Genomic DNA, 13,905 nt, shown 5'->3' with positions numbered 1-13,905 from the left:
TGTGAAAAGAAACCGGCTCTTACCATCGTCATTACAGGATAAACAAAAATTTTAAACACCGAGACGCGTGAAATCATTTCTTGATCGCTGGTGATTCAAATGTGATGTGAATCAAAATCCGCGCAAAGTAAAGATTGTACGCGCATATTCCGCGGTAATCTTAAATGCTATGAATATAACCTCAAAGGACAAACGCGCTCACACCACATTCGACACTACTGATGTCCATATAAACTACACAGTTCGTGCGTTCTTGTTTATTCTGTCCTCAATAAATAAATTTCAAAAGTGACACAACTTCTGAGTTACTGGATCTAGGCTGAACTATCGGGTATAAATTTCGGATCGTGGGTGAGCACTACGAACCCAGCGAAATATTGAACATGATTTTATTTCGATGGGTATAGACACGTAAAGGCATTTCAATGAGGAATCATCCTCGAAAGGTAATATTTTTCGGTAAATATTTGGTTTTCATACTTCCGATGTAAATAAAATCACGGTGACAAGAAAAATGTAAACCACATTAGATTATATCGATATCGTCAAAGCCTAATATTTTGTCAACGATTTCGTAAGCAGTATATCACTCAATTTTCACTCCGATGATACTCTGTTTTCAGCTTCACGTTGCCCGGACGCGGAATGCAGATAAACTTAACAAGTGCTCACCTGGGTTTAGTTGATGAACATATATGAAATGAATGAATGCTATTTTCTTGAAATATTCATGAAAAAGACATTAGACTAAAAAATCAATTCCCAATGACATATACTTGTGATAAGTACAATATGAACGGAAAAAAGAGTAATGGAGAGCTACCGGCTCGATGGCGCAAAAATTTGTACCAAACCCACGGTCTCCCTGACAATTACACAGACAGTTCATTTCTGGAAGAACTGCGCAAGAATATTAACCCAAGTAATATAACAGCCATGGAAGCTATCTCCTTTGCTGCAAGTGTATTGACTCAACTGAACATAGTTATACTGTTTGTTATCATTTTTGTGTGGCTGAATAACAAATGGACGGCACCCAACATCATATTTGTATTCAGTGGGATCCCCACGTCAGCTGGATACTTTGTCCATACATTTAGAAAACCAGATATGTTAGGAAAATTGTCAAAAGATTTTAGAACTGTGGTGATATTTCTTGCCTTCGGTTATATCTTATCACCAATTCTGAAAACCCTGACCGATACAGTGAGTACTGATACAATATATGCCATGACAATATTCATGTTTTTGATCCATCTTATATTCAGTAAATATGGCTCCCCACAAGTAACTCTCTCAGATTCGCTATCGATAACGTCTTCTTTATTCGGATCACTTATGTTGGCATCAAGGTTGGCCTCGCCTTTACATGCCTTTACCTTGCTCACAATATCAGTGCAGTGCTTTGTTCTATTGCCATTCATTATGTATCAACTTCAGAATAAAGTTATCGTTGCAATCATTCTCTCTTGTACCACAGTATACCTACTGCACTTGATATCGTTGACAATTGCATGTGTTTTTGTTGGCGTTACCATATTTATTCAACTTGTTTGCCCCTTGTGGTACATCAGGTGGCAAAAATACAAAGAAAATATTTACGGACCATGGGATGAAGCGGTAATTATGTCCTGATTAAGCTTAAGGCATTTATAAAATTTCACCATTATTGTAATTAACTAGTAGATTATTAATTAATAAATAAGTTATCGTACAAGCTGCTTTCAAGTTTTTTTCTATACATTATGATTTTTTTGTAATGATTATTTATTACTTGTACGTGTGCCGGCACATCTTATCTCTTCATCGTTGTGTTGCAGATATGAGCTGTAATAATCTGGTATAGAAAGACCCGAGATTCTTGAGTCTTGTGTGAATATATCTTTGTAATGCGAAGTAGTATAGCCCTGTATTTAAGTTTTGTATACCAATTTAAGTCTAGTCAATTTGATATTAAAGTTTATTAGCAGATGAGTGGCAAAATCAAGCGATTATAATTTTTGTTTTGTTTGGTATAAATCATCTACTTCTGATATGATTCAATTCTTGATTCATGCATTATTTAATCAACGATATGTGTACTGTAACAAACTTATTCTACTGAGGTTGATTGAAAAATGCAATATTCTTCAGTCAAAGCTACTGAAAGCTACAGGATGTCAGAGCGTGAATATTCCATTGAATCGATTGACTTGTTCCAAGATGTAGAACGTTTTCTGTCGAATAAACGTTTCAATTTCTTATGCTGAATGGAGTTATCATTCAAAAAATAAAAATAATGGAAAAAGTATCTTCAAATTTAAATTTAATGTCACATGATTGTCGGGAACAACGCGCCATCTGGTCCACGCAACGTAGTGCGCAGTAATCGAATTTATTCCACCGGTGTTTTGTGTGACGGATACAGTGGTTGGGTATTATGGTTGTGTGATTTTTAAGAGGATTTTGTGAGAATCTTGAGGTTATATGGTTGTTTATACCGTGTTTATTCAGCTGAAAGGAATGAAATAGGGTAAGAGTATAAAATTTCATCCATTTTTCCTATGCTTCGTGCATATTAACATCGTAAAACATCGATCATATTTCTTGCGTCCGCGCCTTCTAGCGATACGTTTTTGCTGCACTCATGCCGCTTTCCAGTACTTATTGCTCAATATCATCATTTACAGCAATGAAATATTACTTCTACAATTTTTCAATTTTTCAATTCATCATTACTGCACCATAATACTTTGATTCATCTTCACGCGAAGAGCAACATCAATTTGTGAGATTCACTCTTGAGATATACCTAAATATTATTATTAGAGATTATGGTATGAAGATTATTTTGGTCTTTTTTCAAGCATCACATCTTCGGTTTCTACAATTTTCATTGATTTTGTTTCCAACTTGTTCTTAATGAAGGTATTTAATTAGTTGAACAATTGATAACTTAAGGATTGCAGTCGTTGACACGCTCATTGACCTTCATTACAAATGAATCCGGCAAAGCAAGTATCAGTGATTAGATATGACTTGAACGATAAATTCTTGAAGTATCCTAAAGTGATAGCAGATATTCTAAACAGTACTATCTTGAATTCATAAGTTCCAATTTGCAGCCCTGAAATGAGGAAATTCAAAAGGGCGCAAGCGCAAAATCAAGCTGCTATTAAAAAGCACATGGTAACTCATCCACTGGTAGAATCATCCAGTGATGAAGAGGATGAGTCTGGACAAGAAATATTGGAAAAAGCAGTTGGCAATGTTTTAACATCTTACCAGGATCAGGGAGGGGACCCAGAAAAAATTTTGTCTTATTTAGCGGATACCTTTCAATCCAATGGAGCTGTTTGCCTAATATGTATTTCGTCAGTGAAGAAAACAGATGCGGTCAGTATGAATAAGCTTTTGATTTTGAAATATTCTACCACTGTTCAAATGTTTGTTATTTTATTTAATTCAGATATGGAGTTGCGGTAGATGTTACTCGTTTATGCATTTATCTTGTATTCAACATTGGATTCGAGATAGTTTGACTTATAAACGCGATCGTGGAATTTCTCAAGTTTGGGCATGGTGAGTTTAATATGGACTTCTGCAATCGATAGACAATACGATCCACGATGCGTTTTAGATTAGTAGATCCTGATCGTATCAATGCATCCTGTTATTCTAGCCCAAAATGTCGTACCGAGTATGAAGAAGACCAGGTTCCACAACATTACGAATGTTTTTGTGGAAAGATGAGGAATCCGCCCTACCAGCCTTGGTGTGTACCACATTCTTGTGGAGAAGTATGCGGAAAGCTTCTTCAACCAAAATGCGGTCATTCGTGTGTCCTACTCTGTCATCCTGGACCTTGTCCTCCATGTCCAAAAATGGTTTCATCAAAGTGTTACTGTCTCAAGCAGCCAGCACGTCCACGACGTTGTAATGCCAAAGAGTGGAGCTGTGCTACTGTCTGTGGAAAAATTTTAAAATGTTCTCAACATACGTGCAGGAAAATGTGTCATTCCGGAGATTGCCCACCCTGTAAGGAAGAAGTTTCAGCATCCTGTCATTGTGGAAATGAAACTGAACTCAGACATTGTTTCGATAAGGATTGGCGGTGCAATAAACCTTGCAAAAAGTCTTTATCCTGTAACATCCACATATGTCAGGGTACTTGTCATGCGCCTGGTGATTGTGGGGATTGCTTGACGGCTAAAAACAGGACATGTCCATGTGGGAAAATCAAGTACAGGATATCTTGTAAGCAGGATGCGCCTACATGTGGCGATACATGTGAGAAGTTATTGGATTGTGGATCACATTATTGCAATAAACGTTGTCACCTAGATAGCTGCGGCCAATGCTTAGAGGTTGTAACTAAATCTTGTAAATGTGGTGCTCATCAGAAGGAGTTAGCTTGCGCCAAAGTATTTCATTGTGACACAAAGTGCAAGCAAATTCGATTATGCGGACGTCATCCGTGTAATAAAAAATGCTGTGATTGTGTTAAGAAAAATAATTTTTATGCCTGCGAAAAGACATGTGACCGTACTTTGAGTTGTCGCAAACACAAATGTCCAGCTCCTTGTCACAGTGGCCCTTGCTATCCATGTCCTCTGACAGATACGATACAATGCCGATGTGGATCGAGTAAAATTGTGATACCATGTGGAACTGCAAAAAAAATTAAGCCACCTCACTGCAATAAAATGTGTAAAATTCCACCTATTTGCCATCATTCGAAACGAGAGTCACACAAATGTCATCAAGGACAGTGTCCACCTTGCAAGAAGCAATGCACTTTAACGCTAAAAAAATGTGGTCATATATGTCCAGCCCCTTGTCACACAAAGGTTTGGGTGAAAGTGAATGGCATCACTCAGCCAGCTGGGCCGTGGGAAAAACAAAAGGACAAAATGCAGTTGAAAACGTTACCCTGCCCACCTTGTCAAGTTTCAGTGATGGTTACATGTTTAGGTGGGCATGAAACTTTACCATGGCCATGTCACGAAGCAGTGTCAACATCTTGTCAAAGACCATGTGGTCAGCTGTTGAGCTGTACAAATCATACGTGCACGCTAGCGTGTCATGTTGTACAAGATTCTGGAGATAATGCTCAACCGACCCCATGCGAAGAATGTGAAAAGCCGTGTGTGATTCCAAGGCCTGAAGGATGTACCCATGTATGCCCCAGCATTTGCCATCCAGCTCCGTGCAAACCCTGCAAGCAAATTGTTCGCCTCCCTTGTCACTGTGCCATTAACACTTTGTACATAAGATGTTCTGAGTTAACATCTGCAAGCGTTGAAAGAAAGATAGAAATCTTCAAATGTGGCAATCAGTGTCCTAAAAATGTGAGTATTGTTCCGTCTACTTTTTTAACAAAGTAAATTATTCATGATCGTACTTAACAAAGAGTTCGTTTCTTTCATTCTACAGTATCCATGTGGGCATCGATGTGTGGACGATTGTCATCCAGGTTTATGTAAAAGTGCGGGAGAGTGTAATAAGAAAGTGAAAATATCGTGCAAGTGTAAGAGATTGAAAAAAGACTTTTCCTGCCTTCTGATACGATCGGGTAACGCGATTGTAGAATGCGATGAGGTGTGTGATGAAAAGAAGAAAGAACGAATTCAAGCTCAAGAGGCTGAAGCAGCAAAGAAGAGGAAGGAGGAAGCACTGCGCAATCAAAGAGAGGTAGAGAAATTTGAAAGAAAATTCAAACCTAGACGTAAATGTAAAGACAAATCCAATGATGAACCCTGTGTTGAGAAATCTAAATGTAATTACCTGAAATGGCTTACAGCCTTATTGGTAATCATAATTGCTTGTCTAGTCACTTTTTTCGTCTTCAACATACAATGAACGATTTCTTGTCAGTTTTCCATTTTACCAAAAATATTTTAGTTCCACATGTATTGGCCATTTAGTGCTTGAAAACATGGTTAGAATAAGATAAGTAAATCATTAATTTTCCAACGATAGTAGCTCTTGATATTCAAGCTCTTTAAACCAAAAAATTTATATATTTTACGATTCAAGTTTTATCAGCATAGTATACTAAACTTACTATTTTTAAATCCTTGATGGGGCATAAACACTGTGTTACAGGTTTTAGCAGCCTTACTTTTCGTACTATACACCAAATATGCTTAAAATAATTGTCACGCACACGGATATTATTGTGCACATAATTTACTGCGTATGACTGTTGTGTATATACAAAGTTTCATTCGAATTTACACAAGTACAATGTACTTTACAAAGATTCATTTGTATTTGTAATTCTATAAATTACAGTATGTAAGTTGATTATTTCATTTGAGATAACAGTTGATGAAGAGTATTTGTACCTAGCAAGGTTGATTTTTAATCGTTTCATGGCTACCACCAAATCTGGCAACTTATTTAGCGAAAAATTCGTATAGCTACATTCTTGGTCAATATATTTATAATCAACCTTATCACGCGTACACTGTAGATTAATGTGGCCCAATTTTGATACCTTAATAATAAGGTTTGGAATAAATGGTTAGCAAATTTTTTCAAAAAAAGACACTTTATTTGTTATCCAACAAACATGCAAAAGTACAAAATTTCCATCCAATAAAATATTTAGATGATATTTAGAATAGCATCCCAGGCATTAATTCTTTAATCTCTCTTCACAGTCTTTAAGATCTGCACATTAGGTTCTCTTGACTTTCTGTGATATTTTTGAGCTGATTTTTTTAGAGTCAATTGTCTTACTGCTTTTGTTATTCAAGAAGAATATATTGAGAAAGACAGTAAACGCGGCGATACATATTGTCACGATAACAGTAATGTACTCAGCTCTATTTTCCAAGGGTGTCCCACAAGCTGTGTACCAATTAGCACCGTGTTTCGGTGGCTTTCCACCTGGCAAACAGTGCCATCCAAAGTAGCCTTCTCTGTTGTTTTCTGCACAAAGATATTTAGTTTTGTAAAGAGTTTGGCCAATTGAAGAAATCATTTCCACTTTTTCGTCACATGGCCCTATGGGTTCATGGAGACCAATGGATACTTCCTTCGATGGATCACCAAGAGCTGCCATACCTAGAAATTGACAATTTTTTGGGTTTCAAATCTGTTCAAAATTTGACCAAATGAATCCAACTTTATAGATATTCACTTGTGGGCGATTTATTGTGCTTACCGAGAAACAGTGAATAATATACCACCAAATATGCTGGGATAATATAATCTATGCATTTTTGGTTGATTGGTTTTTTTATCGAATTCCTGTCTCCGCTCCATATGATAGCCAGGAAAATGGTCAAGAGAAGGAAAAACGTAACTTCGGAGTGAATACCGTGCATATCATGGAGTGGGTGGTAAATGGGCAAAAACATCAGTATGCCGCCGGGTGTAGTGAATAGTCCTGTCAGGACTGTGCATATAGTTTCCCTGAGACATCTATGAAAAACCAAATAATTTAAGTTGCCTTATTTCCCTCAATGATAGATTTTTCGCTAACTTACGACTTGCTCGATGTCCATTTATCGGCACTGTCGGCGAAGAGGCGCCGACTGCCATGAAAGATAATGGTCAAGCTTGCAGCAAATGTTGCGTGAAAATAGTATGAGTTCCAAGGAACATAGTAATGACGATCATATATGTTAGGATCTGTCGAGTGCCATGTCCAGTGGAGAAACCGCAAAGCCATTATATCGTAAGGAATATCGATAAGAACTGTTAACAACCCAACAGCAAAGGGCTCGCTCCATGCAGGTAGTTGCAGTTTTTTGGCAGCAATACTTGCATTATATATGAATACATTATCTGGAATATTTAACAGACTCTTGAGATCCGTTTTTGTTCGGCACGTAATCACGTCCAGCTTGTTGCTAGATTTGCATAAATTATACCAACCTGTTGATCATACTTACACACTGAGAGGATATGAATTGGCAAACGTCGTCCTAGTAAAATAATAGGTGTTTGCGAGTGCCAAAAGTTATCAATGGCTGGAAGATAGTAGCTGACCATCTCAATAGTTAATCCATAAATAAAAATTGCCATCCACAAGTGTACATATCGACTACCGCTTTTCAATGCTGTAAAAATAGCTCATGGAAATTTTATGAAACATTGCAAACAGCAGTCTCGACTTCTGGTGAGTTCAAACTTATCAGCAAGAAAGTCAGTTACCCTAAATTTTTTCTAATTTTCTTTAGTATTTCATGTTTCTTTTTGTTTTATTTTATCTTATTCTATCTAGATTGTAGCAATCTTTTCCACTGAGTCTAAAAAGAACAATCGAATTGATAATGCTATAGAGTTATAGGTATAGTAATATGCGAAGGTGCTGGTTGAACCATTGTCATTATTTCCCAGCTGATAAGCTCACGATTCGTTGGGTTTTATTACACCTGTACGAATATTGATAAACAATATTTTTTACCATGGAGCAGAGTGATAAGGCCGCCAGCAAGATGCAACACCTGCGTTATGATATAAGTCGGTTGTGCTTTCCACATAACGCCCACATCATTGAAACCGACTAACCAGTCGAAGAACTGAAAATAATGGAATATATTAAAGGCTGCAAAGTATTAGTAAAAGCATCGAAAATTTGATATCTCACGCGATAAATTTGAAGCAATAAATTTAGCTGAAAAAATATTTTATATCCTGGAAATGCCGAAACCAGTCAATGATCGCAGCTGAATTCCTCGCCGGTTTAATTATAAGTTGTCGATATGATGACTTTTGTCGAATATGTAGTGTAGTTTTCTATTTTCGTACGCATAGTCGAAAAGTATTGCTTTGTTGAAATTCGATCAGATCCTAAAAACTATCCCTTCTAATCCTCGTTCAAAACTCACTCCATGAAATTCCAGTTCTTTGATTTCTTGCCCGAATCCTGGGAGGTCGTGAGGCTCCATGATCAACCAGCAGCAGTTCACACTTGCTGGCGAAGAGAAGTTAGCTCGTCGCAGTTGAGAACATGAATAATAATTTTATCTATCATGCGATGTACGTGAATTGGTTTTCCAGTTGGCCGGTCAGACTTTGCCAAGAATCTGCGACTTATCTCAATTATAGACACGACTTTTGGTTTTATCACGAAGACAAATGCTTCAAAGGCTTCAATAATTATCTTAAGCGTTCAAAAAAGAGCCGTACTTACACTATCTACATTTTGATTCTATTCCAAATTATATATATCTTGCTTACGGCAGCAAATACAGCATAGTAACAAATTTATAATAATAAATTAAAATAAACTTGATAATTCGTTCTTATCTATTCTATAGCAGCGATATAATTTTACTTTCCAAGTACTTTTAAATGCTCCGTTTTGCATAGCCTGATGAGAAAACGATCTTATCACCCTATACGTGGAATAATCAGTTGCTGTTATACTGTGCTATACTTAGATCCAAATCGCACAGCGCGCCAATTTTGATGGGTGAATTTCAAATTTTTTTCAACGGATCTTCGCGTAGTTGTGCTGCAATGGTGCGAGGTTCCCCGCGTATACGTTTATGCGAGTTTCTTTTTCACATTCAAATATTACAAACCGGTCAAACGAGGGGCTCAACACACGTGCGAGGATTGATGTTGGCGCGGGTTGTAGGTCGGAGAATATTTCGTGGAATCTTACTATACGTTACGATGGAATTCTCTCGCAGTTTTATTCATTTATTTATTTTTATTTTTATACTTTTTTCTTAACGTTTGCGGGGAGCGAGAAAGGAGGTGCAGGAGGAGCGAAAGGAACTCGTAGTGGGTTTTCGTAGTAAAACCCGTACGACCAAGACTGTTACGGTCTGATGTTTCTTAACCATTACTACCACTCTTTCATTATGTATTTTTCTTTCACGAGGATGAAAGGATTTGAATAATTCGCTGCCTAATGTATACAATTATACCTCGGGCTACACAAAGGCTCGTAAATAAAAATAGACGCAAAATGAGTAAAAAAATATTACTACAGAATTTCTACTATATACGGTCCCAATGGATCGGTATATCGAACTTTTTTTTAGAACGGAAGATCAACCTAGTCCCACGTTTTATTTAAAAAAACAAAATTTCCTTCTTTTTTTTGTCTTGCGACTTTAAAGACTCTTGAATTTCTTGATCAATTAATGCTACGGCTTAAGCTAGATCATTTAATTTAAAAAAAAAATGTTAATCTGATTCAACGGTAGAAAGAGATTCCCCAACGGCTGTTACTATTTCGTCTCAACATCCAAAGTTTGAAAATGGATACCAATATGTCGGCCTCGTTCGAAAACTTTCCTGTGTGTTATTTATTATTTTTTTTCTATAATTTTTGGAAACCATTTTCTATGTATTTCTGTAATCTGCAGGTACAAAAAATTAGAGACTACAGTTACATATGATTTCAAAATTACATTATCGGACGTTTTGGTAGTCACCTAGCACAAGTAACCGGTTTACAGAAGATAATCAAGACTGCGGTGACGATTCCCATGGTGAAAAAGCGTAGAGCAACTAGATCGAGGGGAAGATCATTTTTCCTGCGTACTACGGTATTCCTGAAATCATGGTCGTCGTCGTGATCGTCACGGTCCTTGATCATTCCCTTGAGATTCCTCGAGGTCGACGGACGGGATGTCGTCGTATACATACAAGCTTAGTAAATGTAGTTGATGAAGACCATAGTATCTCAAACTCACGGTGTTATAAAACGTAGCTCCTGACTGTTCAGGGACTGCGGACGAAGCTGGAATAGAATTGAACAAGCTGCGTATTCGCCCGATTCAACTGCACCGTCTAACGTTCCAGGCCAGCATCTTGCGTATTCACTGCAAGCCCAGTACACCCTGTTGAGAAAGTAGTAAGAAATGATAGGGTGAATTTACCGATAGACGGATAAACTCTCATTACAATGATCTTCGTTTTAGATCTAGACGCACCTCTTGTGAGGCATCAGCATTGGATTTATATGATTCTTGATGTGAGAAGGCCTCATCACCGTCATCGGATAACCACCTTCGGCTATTCCTGTCTCCTCGTTTTCTCGAGGCCATCTCCATTCTGCGAAGGATTTACAATCGGTTGAATATTGCCGGGTGCTATTCTCACCCCAAATCGTCTGGACCCAACAGTTTCGTAATGCCCGAAGAGGATGGCCTGACTACAAGACAGTAGAGGGGGAAAAAATTAGCGAGATCAAAGGGTGGATTGGAATTTTTGGAGTCTGGGCAGTTCTTTTAATTCAGCGAACCCTTTTTTGACTTTTTTTTTTTCTTGTATACGATCCAGCGTATATCGTAGAATGAGATTCGATCGTCAGTTTATAGAATACAAAATCCCAAATAATAGTACCCTGTGCATGCACTGCAGTATTTCCGATCGAACGGCGGTGATCTTGCCCGTGTAATTACGTCAAGATATCTTTTTTTGAAATGAATATAAAAAGTAAAAAGAGTAACAGCGGTTGGTTGGTTGGTTGGTTCGACGGTGATCGCGTCTAGCCGATCCTAACCGGTTAGTACAAACAAAAAAATCTTTATACCAGAATTGAAAAGAAACAAATCAACGTACACGTCGCCAACAATCTCCTCGGACTACACTTACGGCTACATTATACAGATTCCAAAATCTCGCCGACGAACATGAATGACTAAAAAATAATCACATTTTTTGCTACCTGTGGCGAATTTCCTTTGAAAAATCCTGCTAGATAATTTCCTGATAAAAGTCCAGGGTAAGTCGCATCGTAAACGAGTCGGAAACGGCTCGGATTATCTTTCGACCCAAAAATGTCTCCGCTGTAATTATTCTCCAGCCACCATGGTTCGTCGTACATCGCGAGGAAAAAAGTTCCCTTTCCAGGTTCATGTGACCTCTGACTTCTCGCCACTTCTTCCTTTGGGGGAAGAATCTTTATTTTTGAACTTTCTGGCGGTGGAACTGCCACGATTACATACTCGCATCTAAGCAGGGGGGAAACAAAGGCGTGGTGAAAATTGAATATACACTCATTGTTTCAAGCGATGCAAATAGTTAGAAATATCTCAACTTATACTGATCTCCGTTTCGAACTGATACGTAAACACAAACGTCGTTGAATTCTATCAGATTCACTACGCTTTTCGTCTGGATTTTGTAATCTCCAGATTCTAGCTCACTCTGCAGTTTTTTACGTACTTTGCTAGCACCATCCTAAGGAGAGTAATTGAAATCTTCGAGAAATATTCAATTCAATCGTTAACTCATCAAATACCGGAATAAATTGACGCCGTTTGTTTCCCAAGGCGAATTTCATTCTCCGTCTCAATCCTCCAGCTCCGATTCCCATAACGATGAACCACAAAGCGGATACAGAAACGGCCTCAACTCCTGCTCAATAATGTGAGAGTTTAAATTTAGGCTACCCGTATTTTGGTTCTTCGTGAGGCAATTATGTTATCACATCTTCACCGCATTTTCAGATATTGTACTATATGGACTTGTTTTGTTTGACCAATTTACAGCGGTTGTTCCTTGAGGCGTAACAGAATGATATTATTGTAAATCGAGTCTCCGCGTTGTAAACAATAGGATAACAATTCGTAGGAATGGGTTAGATTATAATGAACCGCGATTATTACAGATGCATGTACATACGGTTGTTTATAAAATTACCGCAAATGGTGTAAGCGATTGCTTTGATGAATTCCTGAGCTTTTGAACTGCTTATACAGTTAATTATCAAGTCGTTCAAACTCGTCCTAGCCAGTCTTTCAGCATCGGGATAATCCTCGTAGGTCTTTAGCTCGATATTTTCAGCGGTTAAATCCAACTGTACAATAAAATAAACTGTTTTACAACATATCTATGGTTTTACGTACAATACACTTGCGGTTAAAAATGAAAATTTCACACTTACTCTATCAATAAAGCCATTGACTTCATCGAACATGTTGTGGCTTTGAATTATCGGTCCGGTTCTAGAGTAGTAAACCCTCTTCTTTTCACCCTCAATTTCTCTTCGGTTTATTGCCATTAATCCCAGTTTACTTATCAAATATTTTATATGTTGCTGTCTCTCATCGATAAAAAATCCTCTCGTTCCACCTGATACAGCAACTCTTCCACCGATCTTATCTGTAAGTAAAAATTGACACGGAATTTCGAATACTTTATCAAGTTAATGTTTACACTGCGATTAAAATACATGATTTTATTTGTTCTTGTAGTATTAACAGTGAATTTTTTCACTGCAAATAACTCACCGCTACCCTCGATGATAAGTAAGGTAATACCGCAATCTTTTTTCAGAATTTTGTGTGCAGCTGATAGTCCGGTAATACCTGATCCAACGATAATGACATCGTAATCAAATTCATCCAGTTTTGGGGAAGTTGGTTCATTCACGTAAAAGAACGGCTTCTTTGCCATCGATTACTGTAAGTGTAGAAAAATGAAACCCCGTAATTTGTAGAGTTTTACCTGCTTTAGGTATGCATTTTATTTGTCAGGTTCCAATACTTTGGATGCAGGTAGACAAACCATTTCATCGTTCAGCGATTATTTTCCTTCAAATCCTCCAGATTCCGTAATTAATTTATGAATTTGATGTATTTTGAGTAACTTCTAATCTCTGAACGTATTATTAAAAGAATTCAAATGGAATGCCTCTTAAAATTTGTCAACAAAATTTAAATTTCACGATTTAAAAAAATCGATTCCACGACAATGGTGACTCGTACCTTTTTTCAAATTCACGCGCGGATAGGAGGCGCCAGTTCTAGTGAGATTCTATACTTCGTGATTTAAACAGCTCTTCCCTCGCTCTTCCCGTTGTTTCCCCTCACCCCTTGGGGCGCCCTGCTCCAATGAACTCAACGCGTTTGAACTCGTCGAGGCCCTCAGGATTCGACAGTCTGCGCGCCCCTGTCGGCCCAGACCCTAAGCGCAGGCGAAAAATTGTGGGACTTGCGAGTT

General features: G+C 37.8%; 4 protein-coding genes across 9 annotated transcripts; 2 read left to right on the top strand and 2 right to left on the bottom strand.

Moving 5' to 3' along the window:
- The first annotated feature begins 109 nt into the window (after positions 1-109).
- Positions 110-1,711, top strand: LOC105689894 (phosphatidylinositol N-acetylglucosaminyltransferase subunit C). The gene is made up of 2 exons (XM_012407264.3): positions 110-446; positions 624-1,711. The coding sequence occupies exon 2, from the start codon at positions 766-768 to the stop codon at positions 1,633-1,635; it is 870 nt and encodes a 289-aa protein (XP_012262687.1). The 5' UTR covers positions 110-446; positions 624-765; the 3' UTR covers positions 1,636-1,711.
- LOC105689885 (NF-X1-type zinc finger protein NFXL1) lies at positions 1,495-6,601 on the top strand. Of its 2 annotated transcripts, none has more exons than XM_048652519.1 (5): positions 1,495-1,620; positions 3,105-3,375; positions 3,449-3,561; positions 3,662-5,330; positions 5,416-6,601. In XM_048652519.1, the coding sequence occupies exons 1-5, from the start codon at positions 1,613-1,615 to the stop codon at positions 5,839-5,841; spliced, it is 2,487 nt and encodes an 828-aa protein (XP_048508476.1). In that variant the 5' UTR covers positions 1,495-1,612; the 3' UTR covers positions 5,842-6,601. The 2 variants fall into 2 exon arrangements, with proteins under 2 accessions (XP_048508476.1, XP_012262673.2); XM_012407250.3 differs by lacking the exon at positions 1,495-1,620 and adding an exon at positions 2,361-2,512.
- On the bottom strand, positions 6,517-9,117 carry LOC105689904. Of its 2 annotated transcripts, none has more exons than XM_012407285.3 (6): positions 8,826-9,117; positions 8,402-8,516; positions 7,887-8,054; positions 7,479-7,779; positions 7,154-7,413; positions 6,517-7,053 (listed from the first exon to the last, which is right to left on the bottom strand). In XM_012407285.3, exons 1-6 carry the CDS (start codon positions 8,883-8,885, stop codon positions 6,665-6,667), a joined length of 1,293 nt encoding a protein of 430 aa, XP_012262708.2. In that variant the 5' UTR covers positions 8,886-9,117; the 3' UTR covers positions 6,517-6,664. The 2 variants fall into 2 exon arrangements, with proteins under 2 accessions (XP_012262708.2, XP_048508483.1); XM_048652526.1 differs by lacking the exon at positions 8,826-9,117 and adding an exon at positions 8,585-8,795.
- An 898-nt stretch (positions 9,118-10,015) lies between these two features.
- Positions 10,016-13,812, bottom strand: LOC105689232 (amine oxidase [flavin-containing] A). Of its 4 annotated transcripts, none has more exons than XM_048652522.1 (11): positions 13,671-13,812; positions 13,194-13,365; positions 12,848-13,065; positions 12,586-12,760; positions 12,203-12,318; positions 11,999-12,141; positions 11,615-11,912; positions 10,890-11,110; positions 10,650-10,796; positions 10,389-10,508; positions 10,016-10,313 (listed from the first exon to the last, which is right to left on the bottom strand). In XM_048652522.1, exons 2-11 carry the CDS (start codon positions 13,357-13,359, stop codon positions 10,274-10,276), a joined length of 1,644 nt encoding a protein of 547 aa, XP_048508479.1. In that variant the 5' UTR covers positions 13,360-13,365; positions 13,671-13,812; the 3' UTR covers positions 10,016-10,273. The 4 variants fall into 4 exon arrangements, with proteins under 4 accessions (XP_048508479.1, XP_048508481.1, XP_048508482.1 ...); XM_048652524.1 differs by having other exon boundaries at positions 11,627-11,912; XM_048652525.1 differs by having other exon boundaries at positions 12,604-12,760.
- Positions 13,813-13,905: the final 93 nt, after the last annotated feature.

The sequence above is a fragment of the Athalia rosae genome, chromosome 3 (genome assembly GCF_917208135.1).
Source record: "Athalia rosae chromosome 3, iyAthRosa1.1, whole genome shotgun sequence".
Taxonomy (NCBI): domain Eukaryota; kingdom Metazoa; phylum Arthropoda; class Insecta; order Hymenoptera; family Athaliidae; genus Athalia; species Athalia rosae.
The sequence above is the reverse complement of the archived record's forward strand: the minus strand, read 5'-3'. Positions and strand labels throughout refer to the sequence as shown.

What these genes read in the sequence shown, in the direction of transcription:
- LOC105689904 (XM_012407285.3), bottom strand. Translation starts at nt 8,885, where the DNA reads ATGGAGCCTCACGACCTCCCAGGATTCGGGCAAGAAATCAAAGAACTG. An exon ending in AAGAACTGGAATTTCATGGA is followed by an intron (nt 8,517 to 8,825) that starts GTGAGTTTTGAA and finishes CATTATTTTCAG; the next exon opens with TTCTTCGACTGGTTAGTCGG. An exon ending in ATATTATTCACTGTTTCTCG is followed by an intron (nt 7,054 to 7,153) that starts GTAAGCACAATA and finishes GTCAATTTCTAG; the next exon opens with GTATGGCAGCTCTTGGTGAT.
- LOC105689232 (XM_048652522.1), bottom strand. Translation starts at nt 13,359, where the DNA reads ATGGCAAAGAAGCCGTTCTTTTACGTGAATGAACCAACTTCCCCAAAA. An exon ending in TCAATGGCTTTATTGATAGA is followed by an intron (nt 12,761 to 12,847) that starts GTAAGTGTGAAA and finishes TTTATTGTACAG; the next exon opens with TTGGATTTAACCGCTGAAAA. An exon ending in GAGCTACGTTTTATAACACC is followed by an intron (nt 10,509 to 10,649) that starts GTGAGTTTGAGA and finishes CCATGATTTCAG; the next exon opens with GAATACCGTAGTACGCAGGA.
- LOC105689885 (XM_048652519.1), top strand. An exon ending in ATTTCTCAAGTTTGGGCATG is followed by an intron (nt 3,562 to 3,661) that starts GTGAGTTTAATA and finishes CTGTTATTCTAG; the next exon opens with CCCAAAATGTCGTACCGAGT. An exon ending in GCAATCAGTGTCCTAAAAAT is followed by an intron (nt 5,331 to 5,415) that starts GTGAGTATTGTT and finishes TTCATTCTACAG; the next exon opens with TATCCATGTGGGCATCGATG.
- LOC105689894 (XM_012407264.3), top strand. Translation starts at nt 766, where the DNA reads ATGACATATACTTGTGATAAGTACAATATGAACGGAAAAAAGAGTAAT.